Source organism: Cryptosporidium hominis (genome assembly GCF_000006425.1).
Source record: "Cryptosporidium hominis TU502 chromosome 4 CHRO014134, whole genome shotgun sequence".
In the NCBI taxonomy this organism is placed as follows: Eukaryota; Apicomplexa; class Conoidasida; order Eucoccidiorida; family Cryptosporidiidae; genus Cryptosporidium; species Cryptosporidium hominis.
Window position 1 is genome coordinate 1 of NW_667359.1, and position 19,135 is coordinate 19,135.

Genomic DNA, 19,135 nt, shown 5'->3' on the forward strand with positions numbered 1-19,135 from the left:
AAATCATACTACACACAGTTACCTTTTTTAGTCCATTAATGATTTTGGCGGGAACTTCCTGTAAGGTGGGAAAGTTCAGTGGGTTGGATAAGTAATGAACTGGAGTTGATCATTCAACTTTTTGAATATTTGGGGTGAAGAGTATCATTCATAAGTTATTAAAGTGAGAGTAATTGGAGGGTAGAGGAGGAAAGAAAGGTTAGAGTGAAAACTCGTAACACCATATAGGGCTTATTGGAAATGGCACTAAAAGGAGTGAGGCAGTTTTCGCATTTAACATTGGAAGAGAATGAGGAGTATGTTGCTGACGTATCATGTATCTGTAAAGCTACAGGAATTCAAATAAAAACATTTGGTAGTGTATTAAAAGGAAGAATCAGGATTGGGAGTAAAAGCATAATCATAGAACCTGATGACTCAACAATTACTATGATCAAGATTCTCTTTAGTCAAATTACAGATATGAAGCTGGATTTTTCTAATTCGAAAATGATTATATTTACAAAAGTCGTTCGACTTGTAGATGTGCAGGTAATTGATGGTAAATCAAGAAGTGTTACTCCCAACCAAGTCTTATCTTCTAAAGATTGTCGAGGCCTTGAATCTAATCGAGACTCTTTTGAGCTTGAAATCACTATTACAAGTGAAATAGCGCAGCACCTAATGAATCTTTCTAGTGAACTTTGGATGGAACACTCTAAAAAGCACGGTTCTTCTAATAAACTCGAAGATTTAGTGGGAAAATGGATTAGTTTTCTATACAATAAAGAAATATTGAATGTTGAATACGAGTTTCTTTTGGACCACAGAGATCAATTTCTTATTTCAAAGCCTCTAATTGTGAATCGAATCAAACCCTTTACAAAGCATAGAGGGATTCTACATATTGTTTCTTCAGGAATATGCTTTAAGCCTCTTCCAAACTTCTCAAATAAGCCTTACAAAAGAATTCCGTTGAAAAATATTTGGTTTATATTTAAAAGAATTTACTCAATGAAGCCTAACTCTGTAGAAATAATATATGGAAAAGAACTTAAGCCTCATATTATGACATGTAAAGGGCGAACAAACTGGAGAAGCCTTTTTCTAGAATTTCAGTCCACCCAAGATAGAGAGCATATTGTGGCTTTCCTTCAGTCCTACTTAATGAGCTTGAATAGCAAAGGATTTCAATGGAGCAGTCATGTACCTCAGTATGCATCATGCTTATGCTCATCTCATAATACCTCATCTTGTTTGCCTATGCTTTTTGTAGATCCATTATATGCTAGTCAAAGCCCATGCTTTAAGAATCATATCCAAAATCTTTGGATACATGGCTCAATATCTACATATCATTATTTAGATTACTTAAATAGCATTAGTGGAAGATCAAAAGGAGATTTAACACAATATCCCATTTTTCCATGGACTATCGTAAGCTTTAATTCAGTATTGAATTCAAGGCACGATCTTTCTCAGTCTTTCAATTACAGAGATTTATCTAAGCCTTTGGGTTCTATTAATATAAATAACCTAGAGATGCTTAAAAGCAGGATGAAGGACCTCCCAGCCTCGGAACAATTTCTATATGGGTCTCATTATTCTACCCCAGGATATATTTCTTATTATCTTGTTAGACAGTTCCCAGAGTACCAACTCAAGTTACACGGAGGAGATTTTGATGTATGGAACAGAATGTTCCACTCTATGAATGACACTTGGAGAACCATTCTTGAAGGCAAAACTACTTATATGGAATTAATACCTCAATTCTATGAGCAAAATCCCGATTTCTTATTAAACAATAAACTTAATATCCGAACCAACTCTGGGTCTTTACTTAATGTTCAAATCCCAAACTGGGAGCTTGAAACTGGCCAAAACCAGTTTAACGCAAATACACTGAATACGGCTAATCTGAGCCAGGCTGAGAAGTTTCTAAGGACAATGAGATATGCACTTGAGGGACAAGTGGTGAGTCAACATATTCACGAATGGATTGATTTAATTTTTGGGTTCAAACAAAGAGGGCCTCAAGCTTATAGTTCTGATAACCTTTTTCATCCAATTACATATATTAACTCTTCAATAGCTATGATGAATGATAAATCACCTGTATACGCAGTTCAGGAATATAATAATGAGGGAATTAGCAATATCCAACAGGAAATATATACAAGGAGAACAATTGATGAGAATGAGGATATTGCCTTGAAAGCTCAAGTTGAAGAGTTTGGACAAGTGCCTATAATGCTTTTCAATGAACCACATCCTAAAAGAGGTATAACGTCATTTGAAGAATCAACCATCATGCAACACTTAAATCACGAATATGCTAATATGCCTTGGTTCGTCCTATTTAAAAGTAATCCCCAACTTTTGGAAGCAAAATATGATTTTAATCAAAAATTAGACCAGCAAAAACACGAAGAGAGCTACTTAGAGAAGGGTATTGTTTCTAGTTCACTGCTTGATTTACAAAGTCACCTTAAGCCAGTTAAGGCTTTGAATAGCGAATTTTCTAATAATACAAATAGAATGGATGGATTTAAGAGAGACATAGTTTCTCAGGAGAATATATTAAGATCAAACTACAAACTAGGAAAGGATGAATTTGATAATAGCAAGGAAAAGTTTACTTTGGATGAGAATAATGGGTTTATGTTGTTATTTACAGAAGACTACTGTAATTTCAAGGGTGGCTTTCAAAAACTGGATCTATCAAAGATCATTCAATTACAAGAGAGTGCTAAGAGTAAGACTCAATTCTCTTTTCTGACATCAATTTATGAGAGACCTGGGGAGTTCGTACTTTTGGCACTACTAGATCAGTTTGAGGAGAGGTTGTTGTTTTACATTTCAGTGTATGGCTTTGAAGAACTTGGATTCAAGTGCATATATTCAAGCAAACAAGATCTTTTCGAGAACAAGGCAATATGTATTGATTTGTTGGTATGCAACGAAGGATCAGCCTATGTAACAATTGGAACTTTGTCAGGAGATTTGATTTACCTTAGGTTTAAACTATCTAACAAGGCTTCAACATATAACTTGACAAACTCAGAACATAACTTTAATAACATTTTTGTAATGGCTCAGAAAGAAAAAGTCCTAAAACAATTCAATATGGGAAATGTAAGTCTATTATTCAGTATTGAATTCCATCAAAGTGATTGCTATATTGTGGCAGTTTCCCAAGGAGGTATTATGTTGGTAAGTAAACATTCAATTGATAACCGACAGGATTTCCGTAAATCGATTTGGTTTCCCATTGTGGATATTCCACTTAGGTATGAAAAAGTTTCTTCCATCATTCAAATGGATCTAGTAAATCCTGAATTACAAAGTTTGTACATGGATAGTCCAGAGAACCACAAGAATCATAGAAGCCCGGATAGAGGTACTTCCAGATTTGGAAAAATTACAAAAGATATTGACTCAAGTGGTTTTTGCTTCTCATGCATATTATCCGACTTAGGTGGCAAGAAGCAAAGACTTTGGAGCTTCGGTGGACAAGATAAGCTACTTTCTTTGGACTTAATTGGAATGTTGAATAGTGTTTTCTTAGTTCAAGGGAATTGTCGGAAAGAAAATGGAGGAAATGTAAATAACAACCTTAGCAATGATGTCATTACTATTGAGAGTGGCTCTGGAAATCCTCAAAGCTTTGGATTGAAAGATATCGAAGAATCCCAAAAAGTGGAGTGGATATTTCTTAAAGAAAAGAGCCTCGTTCTTTACGTTGGAATTAATAGTCCTGGTAATCTGACAATATTAGTCTTTTGGGACATTCAAAAAAAAGAAGACGCCAAAGTTCACAAGGTCATCTTCATTCCTAGTTTATTTACAGAGTCAGTTTGCTGGGATAAGTACAGAAAAGGACTTTTAATTCTAGGGCGTCAAATATCGAATGCAGACACAAAGTCTCAATTGCAAACAGAGGATAAAACTGGGTCAAGTCAAAGTATCAATAACGAGGATGGAAACATATACTTTCTCCAAGAAAGACATTGGACCTCCAAGAACAATAATACTTTGCAAATACTAACACTTAAAAGTTCATTTGAGCTACTGTTAAATATGAACATAAGGAGAACATTCTCTCTTGACCACAATTCGCCAGATTTTAAACGTTCTACTATAACATGCACGGAAAAACTCATAATACTGAGTTCATATTTAGCATTCCTTGTTTTTAAAGTCTCCAAAAAAAACCAAACAACCGAGAACCTCGGATGAGCTACTCAAAACAATACTTTGAATAGTAGAAATAAGCCTAGTATAACTTTTACTTTACTCTCGCACACCACTTGTTTGTTTATTTACTAATTCATAGAAAAAATGAATCTCCCGCCCCCACTTCGTAATTGCATGCAAAAATCACATCATCCACATGTAATTTCCTTTGAGTGTTTTACACCAGCAATACAGGCGGGAGGGGGGAAAAAAAGAATGACACCCATGCGGAATAGATGACCAAAGATTGACCAATTGAGTATAGGAAAGTTAAAAGGTATTGATTTGAGAATAGTTTTTTCTGGAAAAGGAAATGAACTGGAGGAAATATTACTAGTAATAAATCAAAAAAGCAAAGGGATCTCACACAGAAAGAACTTCAAGGGGGTAAGCTTAAAGAGAAGAATTTTCTCATTTATAGCTTATTTCCTGATTTGTTGTTGATTATTACATAAAGCTTCTCGACTTTGTCCAAGTATACCTTGTTTGCCTTGTGTCTCATAAGCTTGTTTGTTGGGGTTAATAGGCCATTTTCAACTGTGAACCCATCACATTCAAGATAAAAATCATTGACCTTCTTAAATCCCTTTATTCCTTGCTGATCTTCCACATGTTTAAGAGAAGCAATAATTTCTTCACGGAGAGGAGTATTGGCGTTTTCTTCAAAGTATTTTGTGTTTGCTTCAGTACATATCTGTTTAAATTGAGTTTGCCAATCTGAGGAAATAGTTACCCCATTTTTTTTTGACCAATCCTTAACGAACTCGGAATCTGGAACAATTACTGCAACAATCACAGACTCTGTAGTTTTTGCGGTGATGAACATTTGTCCAACTATTTGAGAATGAGCAATATAAATATTCTCAAGAGTCTCTGGTGAGATATACTCACCTTGAGAAAGCTTGAATAAGTGTTTTCTTCTGTCAATAATTCTAATTGCACCACTGTCAGTCAATTCGGCAATATCTCCAGTATGTAACCACCCATCCTTGTCAATAGCCTCAGCTGTTTCCTTTGGCTGTTTAAGGTATCCTTTAAAAATAGTAGTACCTCTAATCAAAAGCTCACCCCTTATTGGATAGCTTTTGGCATCATAGTCCATTTCTGGAATACTCAAAAATCTAAATTCTATGCATGGAATTGGTCCTCCAACATTGTTCACGCTCAAGTCTGTGAATTCTGGACAAAACGCAGCTAGAGCTTCTGTTGTACCATACCCCTGTACTACATGAGTTCTCAGTAAAGCCCTTATATCTCTCTGAGTATGCTCATCCAATGGAGCTGCTCCACTTAATGTAAACTTAATCTTTCCTCCAAGAACATTGCTAATCTTCTTAAATGATAAAGAATCATATAGCCAGTGCTTGACTGGGTGTTTACTATGAACCTTTCTTCTTAAAATCTTAAAGAAAAACTTCTGGACGCCATCACTCTTCTTCCTTACTTCTTGTAGTACTTTCCCTTTATAGATTCGTGTAAACAATCTTGGGACGGCTATAAAGACTGTTGGTCTTGCAGCCTTCATATCATCTCCAATCTTCAAAATATCTCCTCCATAGAAACAAATTGTGCCTCCTGAGTAAATTAATATATGGTTCACCTCGCGTTCAAAAATGTGAGCTAATGGTAAGAAACTTAGATACCTGTCTCTTGGTCCAAGAGTGCAGTGCAGTCTGATCTATTCAAAAATGATCTAAGGGAAGCAGATGCTCCTGCAATCCAATTCCCGTTTGTATGAATTGCACCCTTTGGAACTCCTGTTGTACCTGATGTGAAATAAATTGAATTAACATCATCATAACCTGAGGGAGTTGGTTCCTTCAAATTCAATTCACCAAGCCTCATCACTGCTTCAAATGTTACAAAATTCACGTGACTCGGAATCTCATACTTTGAAAGTGAAACCTGGACACCATAAGCTTTGAGGGTATCCTTTGATAATTCCACTTTATCTAACGGATATTCTACATCGCCTCCATCTTCTGGCCTTAGTAAAACAATATATCTGATTCCTGGGAGCCTTGAAAGTACATTCAAAATAGTGCTCAAAGCTTCCATTGAAACTACCACTGTTGAAGAGCCTACCAAATTAATACTATGTGCTACTCCATCTGGGCCTAAAGCATCATACATTGGACTTAATACTATTCCGTAAGTAGAACAAGCAATTTCTGTTAAACTCCATTCCAGTCTGTTCTTAGACAAAATAGATACTGTTCTTATTGGTTTCTTAATATCTGGTGAATGGTCCACAAAAGGAGCTGAATCCTTTAATGATAACAACCCTGAACCAAATTCAGCAGCCAATTTCAAAACCGACGAGTATCTAAACCATTCCATTAAGGGAATTCCCTTTTTCTTCTTTTTTTTTGCTATCTTTGCATCATCACTCTCTGCCAATTTCGAAATTGGGTCATAGTCCAATGTCTTTTTCACTTGTCTTCTACCATACATATATCCATCCATACTTGTTACCATCCCACGTTTTATTAAATCTATCAAATTTGATATTGATTCTTCAAAGTTGGCGATCAATTCAGCCTTGTGTTCTCTATGTCTGTAAATTGCACTCATTAATGGATGATCATCAGTGCCTTCAACTGCCACGGAATGGATTGCATTCTTCCATCTTCCAAGATAGTATTTACTCTTCATACTTCCTATCAAGTTTATCGACATCATAAACGCAAATACTAACAATGCTAATCTTAGAATCTTCATATCTATTCTCTATTTATATTTGTTCTCTTAATATCACTGTAATTAAATAATCTCTAATTGGCTTTACAAATAATTAAAATGCTGCTTCTTAATTAAATTTTACAATTAATTTGCCTTTATTTCTTTAATTAAGAATAAAAGCTAATATTTAGAGACTATAAAATATGCTCTTAAAGCATTAAACAACTTTTCTTAATCCCTTAGCTTCAATTCAAGTGTATAAACTGGTTTACCACTTATAAATTGTTACTATTCCACAAAAATAATATATCTTTGTAGTTTAAATTAAATATAACTTAATTATTGACTAATTAAAATTATTACTAATTTGTATGTTACGCACTATTTCTAATTATTTTGTTAAAAGGGATAACATGAGTTCCTATTTTGCCTACTAAAATCCATTATTAATTAATTTATACGCTATGTTTTACTATTAATATTTATATTTAAATACTTGTACGCTATACCGGTAGAACTATAGACCTATTTTCTATAAATGCCGCCAGAAAAAATGCACTGCCCAATTTACAAATTGAGTTTACTGATTCGAGATTCTTGCCACTCACTATAACTAACCTTCTAGTTCAGCAAAATAATAAGTCAAGCTAGGTATAAATTTCAGTTAAGTCCTACTATCCCTTATCTTTAGATACTGTTCAGATTTTGTAATTCAAGTCCAAAAATTCTAGATTAAAACTGTTTATTTTTTTTTTTTTTCATGCATCTGCGTATAATTCTATATTTGAATTCGTATACTTTGAAGTATATAGTAAATATTATTGTTACTATTCATACTAAACTAACAAATTATATAAATCATAGTATTTCCCTCCCCCCCCCCATTCCACTCCTTTTCTTTCCATCATATTTCATTATTATTATTCACCTTAAGGCAGATTGAATAAAAAAAAAAGAAAAAAACCCCACGCACACACAAACTTTCTGGAAATATATTTACTATTGAAATATTATATTTAATATTAAAACTTTATACTAAGCTGGACTGGCTCGAATAAAACCCAAAAAAAATAATTTTCATATTTTTTATATTTACAAGTAGCACAAAATATTTAAATCTAACGTATAATCTTATTTAAACTCGACAAAGAATTGCTATACATATACTATTGGACTTTAATTATATTACTATTCATTTATACTATCCAAACATCTTTTAATGACTAATAGCCCGCACAGACTGGACATAACTTTCATAAGACTTCTAAGTTTAACGAGGCGGGAATAAATTTTTATACATAATATTACATTTATTACAATTTCTTCAACTGTACTTTTTTTCTTATGATAATCTATAAATTATTTACTCAGATTATTTAATTTACCCTATTTATTTTCTATACATTATTATTAATAAGATTATAAGCCTCTACGCACACGTCTACTGTAGGCGGTGATCTGTGCATGTTGTCTATTTCGCGGGAAACTGGGTATCGCGAATATTATAAAAAAAATAAGAGAAGAAAAAAGAGTAAAAAAGCAGATAAGAAATAAATGGTAAAAGGAGAAATAAATAGATTAATAAATAGATATTTTGGCAGATTTAAGTATTTGGATTAAAAAAAAGTTGACCAAGATTAACAAGAAATCAGCGGGATAGTTTTTTCATATGGTTTAAATTTTTTCTTTTTTATGATAAATATATAATATTCAAGCTTTTACCTTCGTTAATATAAGGTCTAGTCTTTAATTACTAAAAAAAAAATAATTATAATATTAATATAATAATAAAATATAATAATAATAATAATAATAATAATAATAATAATAATATAATAATAATAATAAATAATATTAATAATATAAAAGTAATCAAAATAGGGAGCGGCTAAGTATTATTAAAAAAACATATAAATAAAAAATAAAAAAAATAGAAAGGACTAGCTATATAAGAGCTTATAATACTTAGAAAAAAAAGGGGAATAGGCTAGAATAGAATAGCTCAGGAAACTCTAAAGGTTGTAATAGAGTGGGCCTGTTCCTTTAGAAATAGAAAAAAAACGAAATAGGCGTGGATCTGGGAAAGTAGATCTTTTAAGGTTAGGAGGTACTTCGTACTCTGAGTAACGGGGTAATATAGGAAGTTCCAGATTGACCGCTGAAAAAGCGTCTGCTTTTATTTGGGACATAAGCTCAAACTCTAAGTAAGATGTTCCTTGAAGATTAGAACAGGGAAAGAGATTATAGAGAATAGCTGCCATAACAGAGCATATTACGGACAAGAAGAATCGGCCACTTTCCCGAAGAGAGTATAACAACTTTTCTCGGATCTCATTACTGAAAAGAACAGGAAAAGATGGAATACAAATTAAGTCCGGATAGTGAATCTGGGGTTAGGCCAGAATTAGAGAATTTAACAGTTAAGGAAATTAATCTAGAACGCCAAGGGGAGGAGGAGGAAGATGACGACGAGGAAGATGATGAGGAAGCATCCAAGCATATTAATGAGCAGAGGTCTGAGGGGCCAATGTGTCTAAGCGGACTTAAGTCTCAGGTAGCTCGTAACTTTGTCTCGGAAAGGCAAGATCAGATGAAAGAGAAAAATAATGGTGGTTCTAAGAGTAATAGTAAATCAACTAGAAATAAGCCTAGTAGAAATAAAGCTAATAATCATAGAAATGAAGATAGCTACCAATGTCATATTGAAGAAGATAGAAAGAGCAAGAAGAATGACTTAAATGACGATTGTTCATATTACAATAGGTCATCACTCGGTTCGGCGAATGATGACTTAGAGCTGCCTAAATCTGCCTGCAACTCTAACAAAACCGTTAGTCAGGCTAATTATCAATTCGAATTTCATCATCAAGATCTCCGCCACTACCATGTTTCAGAAGGCTTTGAGAGGGAAGACCAAAGGCACAAATTCTTTGAAAATGCAAAGAACCAGGGAGATGAGCCATCATCACTACTAAAGGGAAGTGCTGACAGCTCAGTATTGGTTGACCACAGATCCTTAAATAGCCCAAAAATTTCTCATGAGGGATCAGTACGCAATATCATTCATGACAATAACTCAAATACGATCAAAGGAATTACCCGAGTATCCGAGTCTGATCGACTTGACCACCGCTTCTGCAGTGATGGAGGCGCTACATCCCACACTGGAAGTAATTCTAATGTTGATCCAATCCTTTTTTGTACTCCACATAATTTTGGAGCAGGTTACTTTACTGTTCCTAACGCTTATCCTGCCCCTAATGTCGAGATAAAGTTGTTTGTGGGTAGGGTTCCAAGGAATATTGAAGAAGATGATCTCCGTGATTTATTTAAGTTGTATGGTCGAGTTGTGAATGTGTCCGTGATCCGGGAAAAGAGTACTGGAATCCATAGAGGAGCAGCTTTGGTTACCATGGAATCTGTTGCGCAAGCAGATTTTGCTCTTAGAGAGCTAAATTCTATCAAGGTATTGGACGAACTTAGAGGGCCTCTTAAGGTCCAATACTCTACGGGGGAGCCTGAAAGACTGGGTTTTGAGAGTGAATCTTGCATTCCAGGAGTTGATCAAGTCAAGCTTTTTGTTGGAGCTCTCCCTAGAAATATCACAGAAGACGAGATTAGGGAGTTATTTTCTCCATATGGGCAAATCAATGAAATATTCATTATGAGGGAGCCTCATTCTGGAGTGGGTAAAGGTTGTGCTTTTGTTAAATATGCTTTTAAAGAACAAGGACTTTTCGCTATCAAGTCTTTACATGGAGCTTTGACCCTTGCAGATGTCAACAGGCCAATTGAAGTCCGCTTCGCATCCAAGAACCACCAGTCATCTACTAGCAGCTCCTTAATAGCTCAAGGAGCGCATTTAACTTTTGGAACGGCTGCAGCTCTTAACTTTAATGGGCACTTCAACTTTGGCCATCACTCAATTCAAAAACTCCATTCCCCCAGAATTGTTGGAGCCAGTAATAACGTTAACAATATTTTGTGTAATGCTAGCACATTAACTTCTTCGACCTCGTCAATGTCTCAACAAGCCCCTGGCAGCTCAAAGTCTTCAGTTGGAATTGGAGGAACAGCTTACCAATTCCACAACCATCAATCAGGACAACATTTTATTGGATGCAATTCTAAAGGTTTATCGCAAAGTTCAAACCATCATTCTTTAACCGAACAGCTGCAAATTGGTCCATTTACTGGAGTTAGTGCAACTGGAGCCAATGCTGTACAAGCTGGTCATCATCCCCCATGTGGAAGAGCTATCACGCTATTTGATCACAATGGAATGGCTGTAGCCACAACCACTTCCACGGCTGCGATGTTCTCTCGTTCTCGTGCAGTTGGTCTTCCCATTCCAGCATCCACGAGTGCTACAGCTGCAGCTGCAATTACTGCTAATTTGATGCCAAGGTGTATTGGTATGTGGAAGGAATACTTTACTTCTGATGGTAAGCCATATTACCATAATGAATTAACACAGGTAACACAATGGGAGGTTCCTCCAGAATTTTTAAGTTTCCGTCCAAACTTTTCAAGAGAAGTTGTTGGTCCACCTGGAGCAAATATTTTCATTTTCAACGTTCCGTATGAATGGGATAAGAAAAGTCTTGTTGGACTCTTTTGTCGTTTTGGAAATATCTTATCTGCTCATCTTATGGTTGATAAGACTAGTGGCCGAAATAAGGGAGTAGCCTTTGTCTCATATGATAATATCCACTCTGCAGCTGAGGCCGTTAACCATATGAATGGGTTCATCACGGAGCAAGGAAGAAAACTTAAGGTTTCCATCAAGCAAGGTCAAGAACACTTCGTCCAGCATTTATTGAAGAATAATTTGCCTCAGGGAGGATGCAGCCAAACGGGCTATATGGAGAACTCTCAAAATAATATTCAGAATGATTCGATTTCTATCGCCATTTCCCAGAATTCTAATAATGTTAATGGTAATAATGAAAGTAATACTGATGATAATAGTAATAATGATGTAAATGTTAATATTAATAATAACAATAATAGTAATAATAGTTGCAATAATAACAACCACAACTTCAGTTCTGGACCGTCCTCATAAAGAAATGCCTCCCTAACTGATTGTTCTGTAAATGATTCATTATAGAAGCAAGAACAGACAGAAACCCCAAGCGAAAGTAAGACTTGATCCTGATTCCATAAAACTCTAATTTTTATAAAAATAAAAATGACTGCCAGATCTTAACACTGTGATGTTAATGATATAAGATGATAAAGTCTCGACCCGATCTTCCTTCAGTTGTGAATATTGTATTTATATTATATTCTACGCCACTCTTCTTTGTATAGGACTTACATTTTTTCTCTGTTTTTTTTTTTGAGAGAAGCAATATATTAATCTCTTTGGAAATTACCCACTTCTTTCTGATAATGCATTTAGAGGACCTGTGGAACGTTTACTTTATTCTGGGAAATTATTATTAACGAATATTCTGAGATAAAACAAACCGCTTGGATGGAATGGTCAAGGTACAAATTATTTGGAGTCTTCAATTGGGAATATTATGGGAAGCCCACGTCACTAATAGATGACTGCATGCAATACATGCAATTGAATCCAGAAATGGTAACAAATTTAGGCGGGTTACCATATTATTTTTGTTTGAATTATATATTACCTCTATCTCCATAAATTTGTGTTCGTTTCCTCTTCAAAACATTAGCAATATATAATACTTATAATTGCCAGAGAAAGAATGAAGATTCTATTTGGTCAATGTCTCAAATTATTATATTACATAGTTTGGTTTACCTTGATTATTACGAAACTTATAGAGGAGTATTATTTTGACTATTCCAGCTTATTCCAGACTTTATTTTCCAATAATCCAAATGCCTTATAATAATTCAGTTTTACTTAGACAATTTAAGATTTATTGGGCCTCTTCCAGTAGAAGCTTTCATAATTTTCCGAAATTATGTATCCAAATCTCATTGAATAGAATGTGAAATTTGTATTTAAGAACCACTAATATTCCCATTTAAGTTAACTGAACATACTCTATAGAAATCCACTCGATCTAAATTGATTTCTATTTGTCTCATCATTGAAGAAGTGCCGAATGAAATAAAATGGAAAGTTTTTTGTTGGAAGTGTACAAGATGCAAATGTTTGCAATATTTATTTATTTTTTGTTTATTGAATTTGATGATAATTAATGTTATATTGGTTTTAAGTTTTTATTGTTTTTGACTTTTTCTTGATTATGTTGGTCGAAGTTGTTGGTGTTGGCCGGTGTTATTTCCAAGTCTTAGAGCCAGGTTTATATGGAAGGCTGAGAGTTCATCTTTTTCAGTCTCGATTTCAAGATTTCTGTACAGCTGTGTCGTAAAATGCTGTATGGAAGTCTGGTCAAGCTGAGAATCATTCATTTGAGCTTTTTTTTGTGCAATACGAAGAAAGACGATACTTTTGCTCATAATGACTTTTATATTATTAACATAAGCCCTAGGAACGTACATCGCTGGAAAGTATGACGGAAGTTCCAGAAAGAGAGAGGATAGCTTCTGTTGCTCATTGACCACCACCTCTAGTGTGCCATAGTGTAGTGGACCTTTGAGAGATACCACAAATTTCCAGTTATTTCTCAGACTTTGCATCATGACCTGGCTTATTATACTGTATTTGTAAATGGTTGGCATGTACTGAGAGTATTGGACATATTGTTTTACCAAAGATTCGCCCAAAACCTGAGCCAAACTCAAAGTGCCGCCCGTAAAGCTATTATCTAAAGTCGGCAACTCAGACTCCAAAATACCTTTCACCATCATCGTCTCGTTGAGCTTTTGTGTTTTTTTTGTGTACCATTCTGACATGCTCAGTGTTAATGGTCGTGATAGTTCTTTGACTACACAGCCTAAAATTTTTCGTTTCGAGACCCACATGTAATTACTAAACATGACGTTTTGGCCTCTAGGCCTTAAATCTCGACTTCTAGCATCCGCATTAACCTCAATAAATTCTAAGGTATCGTTGATTCGGCTTCCTTTAGTCATATACTCCAATCTTGCATGTATCCATTCAAGGTAATCTATAGAGCCAAGAGTTGCAGCTAGCCTTCGAGCATTGTATTTTAACTCAGAGTTTATGTGATCATGGGAAACTGAAGCGAAAAGAATTCCTCCTGTAGTTGCAGCAACTTTACTGGTTTGAGTGGAGACTGTTGTAACCACAGCTTCGACAATATTTTCAAATGAAGACCCTCCTGAATAGATGTTATTATTTGTAATTTTGTCTAGTGCTCTTTGTATGTTACATGAAATAATTTTTTGGTCTATATATGTTTGTACTATTTGTAAGATTAAAGCATTGAATTGTAGATATATATCGTCATAATCAATTAGATGTTCAATTTGTTGGAATACTGTATTAATAAGCTGAGAAAGATTTTTAGAGGAGGTCCATATAAGAGGAATAGTTTCGTACTGCCCAAGGATGTCTGTCTCACGTCTTATTTGTATATTTTCCGTCATTTTTTCATCAGGAGCCAGTTCTTTGGTTACTTTCTTTAGTAGAGATTCCTTCTCAAGTTCCAAAAATGATGCTAAGTATGGGACAAAACATTCAGTCAGCAACCTTTTAGTTTGGGGATATCTTATTTTCCCAGAATCAAGTGAGAAGGTATATTCGAGCATTTCTTGTTTAAGTTTATGTTTAGAGGATCCCAAATTGGAGTTTTTAGAAGTATTTAAATGTGAGATATTTCCGTATTCTGTTTTAAATTTCTTACAAAACTCTCTGATGGCTTTATTATTGATTTTAGTATTTAGAACTTCTTGAAGATTTTCCTTCTCTAGTTCTGCAAATAGTATTTTTTGATCATATAGCTGGGCAAATTTTGAAGATATATATTCCTCGAATTGATTACATTTCAAGCTGTATTCAAAAATGGTTTGATTATCCAATAGATATCCAATATCTCCCAATGTTTGTAGTAAATCTTTCCTAGTATATGTGAAGAATTTTTCAGTTAATATTGTTTGGAGTTCCCATTTTGTGAGAAAAATCTCCCCAAATTGTTGTTCATATTCTTTCATACACCTTCTATACCACCCAAACCTTCTTTCAATGAATTCTACTCCAGTAGCTGATAACGTGACTTTTTCTTTGTTTTGTCCAATCATTTTGTTTTGAGTACCAAAGAAATTTTCTGTTTGACTATAACTAAATAACCTACAATAAGGTTCAAGCAATTTTGTAGTGAACATGTCCACTATTTCGGTACGGAAATCATCCCCAATTAATTCCACGCAATAACAACATGATTTCATTTGTTTTCTGAACTCTTCTGGTGCTTCCAAGTGCTGAGGGGGAGTGATTTGAGAATTCATACTGTCTTGATGATCTATTCCTCCTAGGAATAAAATATATGGATCTATTAGGGCTAGGAAATCTTCGGTAATTTGCTGTTTAAGTAACCCAAAGAGCTTTTCCATTTCAGATAAGCTATTTTGAATTTCTTGATAAACTTTATCCTGTTTGTTTTGATTAAAAATTTCTATCATAGCTTTGTTATTTTCTTTCTGGCTTCTCAAAAAAGTTGATAAGTCATAGGCCAAAATAAGTATTGGAACCAATTCACTATATGCTCTGGAGCTCATATGACTTTTAATCTCAGCTCTGATAATATTACCAATACTCAAACTTTCCAATAAATTCACAATATTAGTTAAATTATTGTGGACTTGATCTAATTCACAAATATTTCCCAAAATAAACTCAACATCTTTCTTAAATTGTTCATGCTGTACTTCTTTCTCTTTAATCCTTGGAATAAGTTCATTTTCAAATATTTTCAAGTTCTCCTCAAACCCATCAATTAAATTACTTGAGGCTATATTTCTTAATTCCTTACCAATTTCTAAATCTATTTCTTCTAAGATCTTAGTAGTTTCTTCAATTTTTTCAGGTAAACAGGACAAACTCTGTTCATTAGGAAAACTCTCATTGATGTAGCCATCCAAAGTAAAATCTTCAGATTCTAACTTATCTAACTTGTTTCCAAATAGCGCAAAAATGCGTTCTTCATCACCAGTTTCGCTCGCTTGTTCGCACATTTGCAAAACCTTCATTTATGAATATTTGGCACGAAATTAACCCAATACTCATTTACCCCACACCGTCTTTTTAAAAATTCTTTTCTATAACTAATTAATTTTCCATATTTATGCTTACTATCCTTTTTCGTAATTTTTTTTTTAGCTTGCCCGCCATAATTTGTTACACCGGTACTTGAATTACTACATGCACAGTTTTTTATTGTTGCAGATTGCATGTGGATGTATTTTTATTGTATTTACATGCACATCAGAGCTCACACTGAATCTAATAACAGATAAGTTTTGGAATGCTGAGTAAATCACTCCAGAAAATAAAAATTGGGAAATTAAATAAAAAATAAGAATGTGTGCATTTGGGCAGAATATGGGAAAAAAAACACAGAAATTGATTTAAACTCAAAATTTCAGGTGGAAAAGATTTAAAAATCAAACACAAATAGAAAATGATTATTAGTTCATGGATTTGTATATATTTTCATTATTGCCTTGTGATAAATCAAAAATTTATCAATTTTTATAAATTATATTTCTGTATGGTCTACATAATTTAGAGGCTAATTTTGACGTATATGTAAGGCTGGCGTCATGTCGTGCAGAATGATGGAATTAGAGTCATTACTTAACGATACGATATATATGTAAATACATATATTACCAAATAAGTAGAAGTTAATATTATCAATTGAAAATAAAATTAACAGATCAAATAGAAAGAATTAACTCAAACTGTAGATTTGGGATGAATTAAGAAAATTGACTTGGGGGAAAAAATTAAAAATAATAAATTTAAGCCTCAAATACTTGAAAGAAAGGTCGAACGCAAAATCGATTAGGATTGTGGGAAAATCTTTCCTAAGTAATGAAGAAAATTGGATTTATTTCTTTAATTTGTATTTTAATATATCTAAATATCCAAGTTACTTTGGGCGGAGATGCTCAGACTACCCTTATTGAGCAGGAAAAGCTCTATAAAATAGGAATCGAGGAAAATGAATATGATAAAGTGCTTGAAGATGATTGGATTAAATTCACTCCAGAGAAGAGATGCCAGCTAATAATAGATAAGTTAGAAAATGATGTAAAAAAATCGATTTCAAGTGCAAAAGAAAACTTAATAGTCTATACAATACTTAGACCAATTCCTGTTGATGATTCTGGGGCATGCTTTAAAAGGATCATATTATGGCATTATGAAAAAGTTGAATTAATCAAGAACGATAGGAGCATTGTTAATTATGAGGATATAATTCCGGTAAGGTTGTTACTGTTGGGTATGTCTCCAAAACAAATTGAAAAAGAGCCAAAAGACCTGGCAGAAATTCCAGAATTTCTTGATATAGCTTGCAAGCAATTACTTTCTCAGAAACCAAGAATGAGATGGCCATTATCAGGTGCAAGATATCATCCATATATTTCGAATATTTTAGGTTTTCAAAAAGTCTGGATTTATCGCGTGAGTGAATTATAAGACAGCCTGCGCTCAACATACATATCAATCTTCAAATGGATACATTATAATGCTTCTTGTTTCAACAGAACAAATGGTGAACGACAGTATTTTTGGAGATTACCAAAATGCTTGGAAGGGCAGGCAGGGACAAAAGGATAAGGAAGAAATCATATTTGATATGGATGATAACGTTAAGAAATCAAAAAAATCGAGTCCTACTGTGAATGAAGGTGAAAAAACACAAGAGCGTAAAGTTATTGATTTTGATATTCCAAAAGATGCAGAAAAAATAAATACAAATTCTTTTTCTCGTTACCCACAAAATAATGTGGTTGATATTGAGGTGATTAAACCTCCAAGTCATAATGGAGAGGAATATTATTCAGGAAAATTTCCAGTTTATGAGATTCCAAATTCTGTTACCTCAGAAATATGTCAAGAAGTTGGAACAAAAGAGATTCCAGGCCAATCTAAGTATAAGCAATTTCCAATGTCAAGTTCAAAAAATTATGGATTTTCCTCATTTATTGTTCCTCCAAATAGAATTGTGGAAAGGCCAGAATATACAGCAATACAACCAGATGATAGAGTAAATATCAATTTGCATGAGTATAGGAATTTTTGGAAAAGGCCAAACTATGTGAATAAATATAGAAATATTGATTCTCTTTATGATTATTTGGTTGAAAAAGCAAATTTAAATTGGCCGGAAACTTCAAATGATTATTTGAAATTTGAAAATGAAAATTTAGTTAAGCCTTATATTATAAAGTCTGAATATTTCAAAGTTGATTCAGATCCACAACTTATGATTTATCCAAGACAAGGAAGAAATTTGGAAAGCCGGTATATTGGAGGAGAAGAACCATTAATTCAGCCGTTTCAGAGCCTAGAACTTGCAGATTCATATGAGTATGGATCATCTGAAAATGATCCAGAGATTCAGAGGCTTGCATATTTTGATAACAATGAGTTACCTGAATATGAGAGGACTATGATAGATGATATTCCAGATAAATTCTTTCCATTTCCTGTTCAAAAACAAGGAGCTACTCTACTGAATTATAAGGATCCTCTATTAAAAGTAGATTTCCAAGGAATGACAGGAAGGAAAGTCAATAAACAGCCATTTTTAAATTTTGAAGAAGATGAATCATTTCAAGAAAGAGATATTTCTCAGGAAGATGATGATTCAATTCCATATTCTAAATTTAGAGACACTGCAAGGAATGCAATTGTCAAATGGTATATTGATGATGATAATGAAGGAGATACCCGTTTAACAGGCAAAGATAGAAGGATAATAAAAAAGTTATTTTCACTTATTGAACATGTCGATCCAGATCATTATAATGAGTTAATGAATAGGGGAGATGATTATATTGTTAGACAAATAATAAGGATTGGTGGATCTTACGGTGATTGACATTGTACTATTAATCAGTTATTTGAAATATATCGAGCAATATTATTGTTTAAAGCTGGGGCTAAAAATGGGTTGTCATTACGCACTACCTTTTGTTATCTAGTTATTGGTTTGCTTTAATTGTTTTAAAATTGTCATTTCGTTGGTTTATTTCACTTGCAAATGAAATTTGCTGACTATTTAATCTATTATTTGTGGAACCGCCAAGTTTAATTCTAAATTTTCACTAGAATGTAGAATACCGGGTGATAAAATGTGAGGGATCTGCTAAT

General features: G+C 33.8%; 5 protein-coding genes across 5 annotated transcripts; 3 read left to right on the forward strand and 2 right to left on the reverse strand.

Moving 5' to 3' along the window:
- The first annotated feature begins 240 nt into the window (after positions 1 to 240).
- Positions 241 to 4,221, forward strand: Chro.40385 (hypothetical protein). Its single annotated transcript, XM_662043.1, has 1 exon — positions 241 to 4,221. One exon carries the CDS (start codon positions 241 to 243, stop codon positions 4,219 to 4,221), a length of 3,981 nt encoding a protein of 1,326 aa, XP_667135.1.
- A 412-nt stretch (positions 4,222 to 4,633) lies between these two features.
- Positions 4,634 to 5,743, reverse strand: Chro.40386 (long chain fatty acid synthetase). The annotated part of the gene is made up of 1 exon (XM_662044.1): positions 4,634 to 5,743. One exon carries the CDS (start codon positions 5,741 to 5,743, stop codon positions 4,634 to 4,636), a length of 1,110 nt encoding a protein of 369 aa, XP_667136.1.
- Positions 5,744 to 9,256: 3,513 nt separating this feature from the next.
- On the forward strand, positions 9,257 to 11,968 carry Chro.40387 (RNA binding protein). Its single annotated transcript, XM_662045.1, has 1 exon — positions 9,257 to 11,968. The coding sequence occupies one exon, from the start codon at positions 9,257 to 9,259 to the stop codon at positions 11,966 to 11,968; it is 2,712 nt and encodes a 903-aa protein (XP_667137.1).
- Positions 11,969 to 13,131: 1,163 nt separating this feature from the next.
- Chro.40389 (ENSANGP00000011444) lies at positions 13,132 to 15,999 on the reverse strand. The annotated part of the gene is made up of 1 exon (XM_662046.1): positions 13,132 to 15,999. The coding sequence occupies one exon, from the start codon at positions 15,997 to 15,999 to the stop codon at positions 13,132 to 13,134; it is 2,868 nt and encodes a 955-aa protein (XP_667138.1).
- A 1,505-nt stretch (positions 16,000 to 17,504) lies between these two features.
- Chro.40390 (hypothetical protein) lies at positions 17,505 to 18,863 on the forward strand. Its single annotated transcript, XM_662047.1, has 1 exon — positions 17,505 to 18,863. One exon carries the CDS (start codon positions 17,505 to 17,507, stop codon positions 18,861 to 18,863), a length of 1,359 nt encoding a protein of 452 aa, XP_667139.1.
- The last annotated feature ends 272 nt before the right edge of the window (positions 18,864 to 19,135 follow it).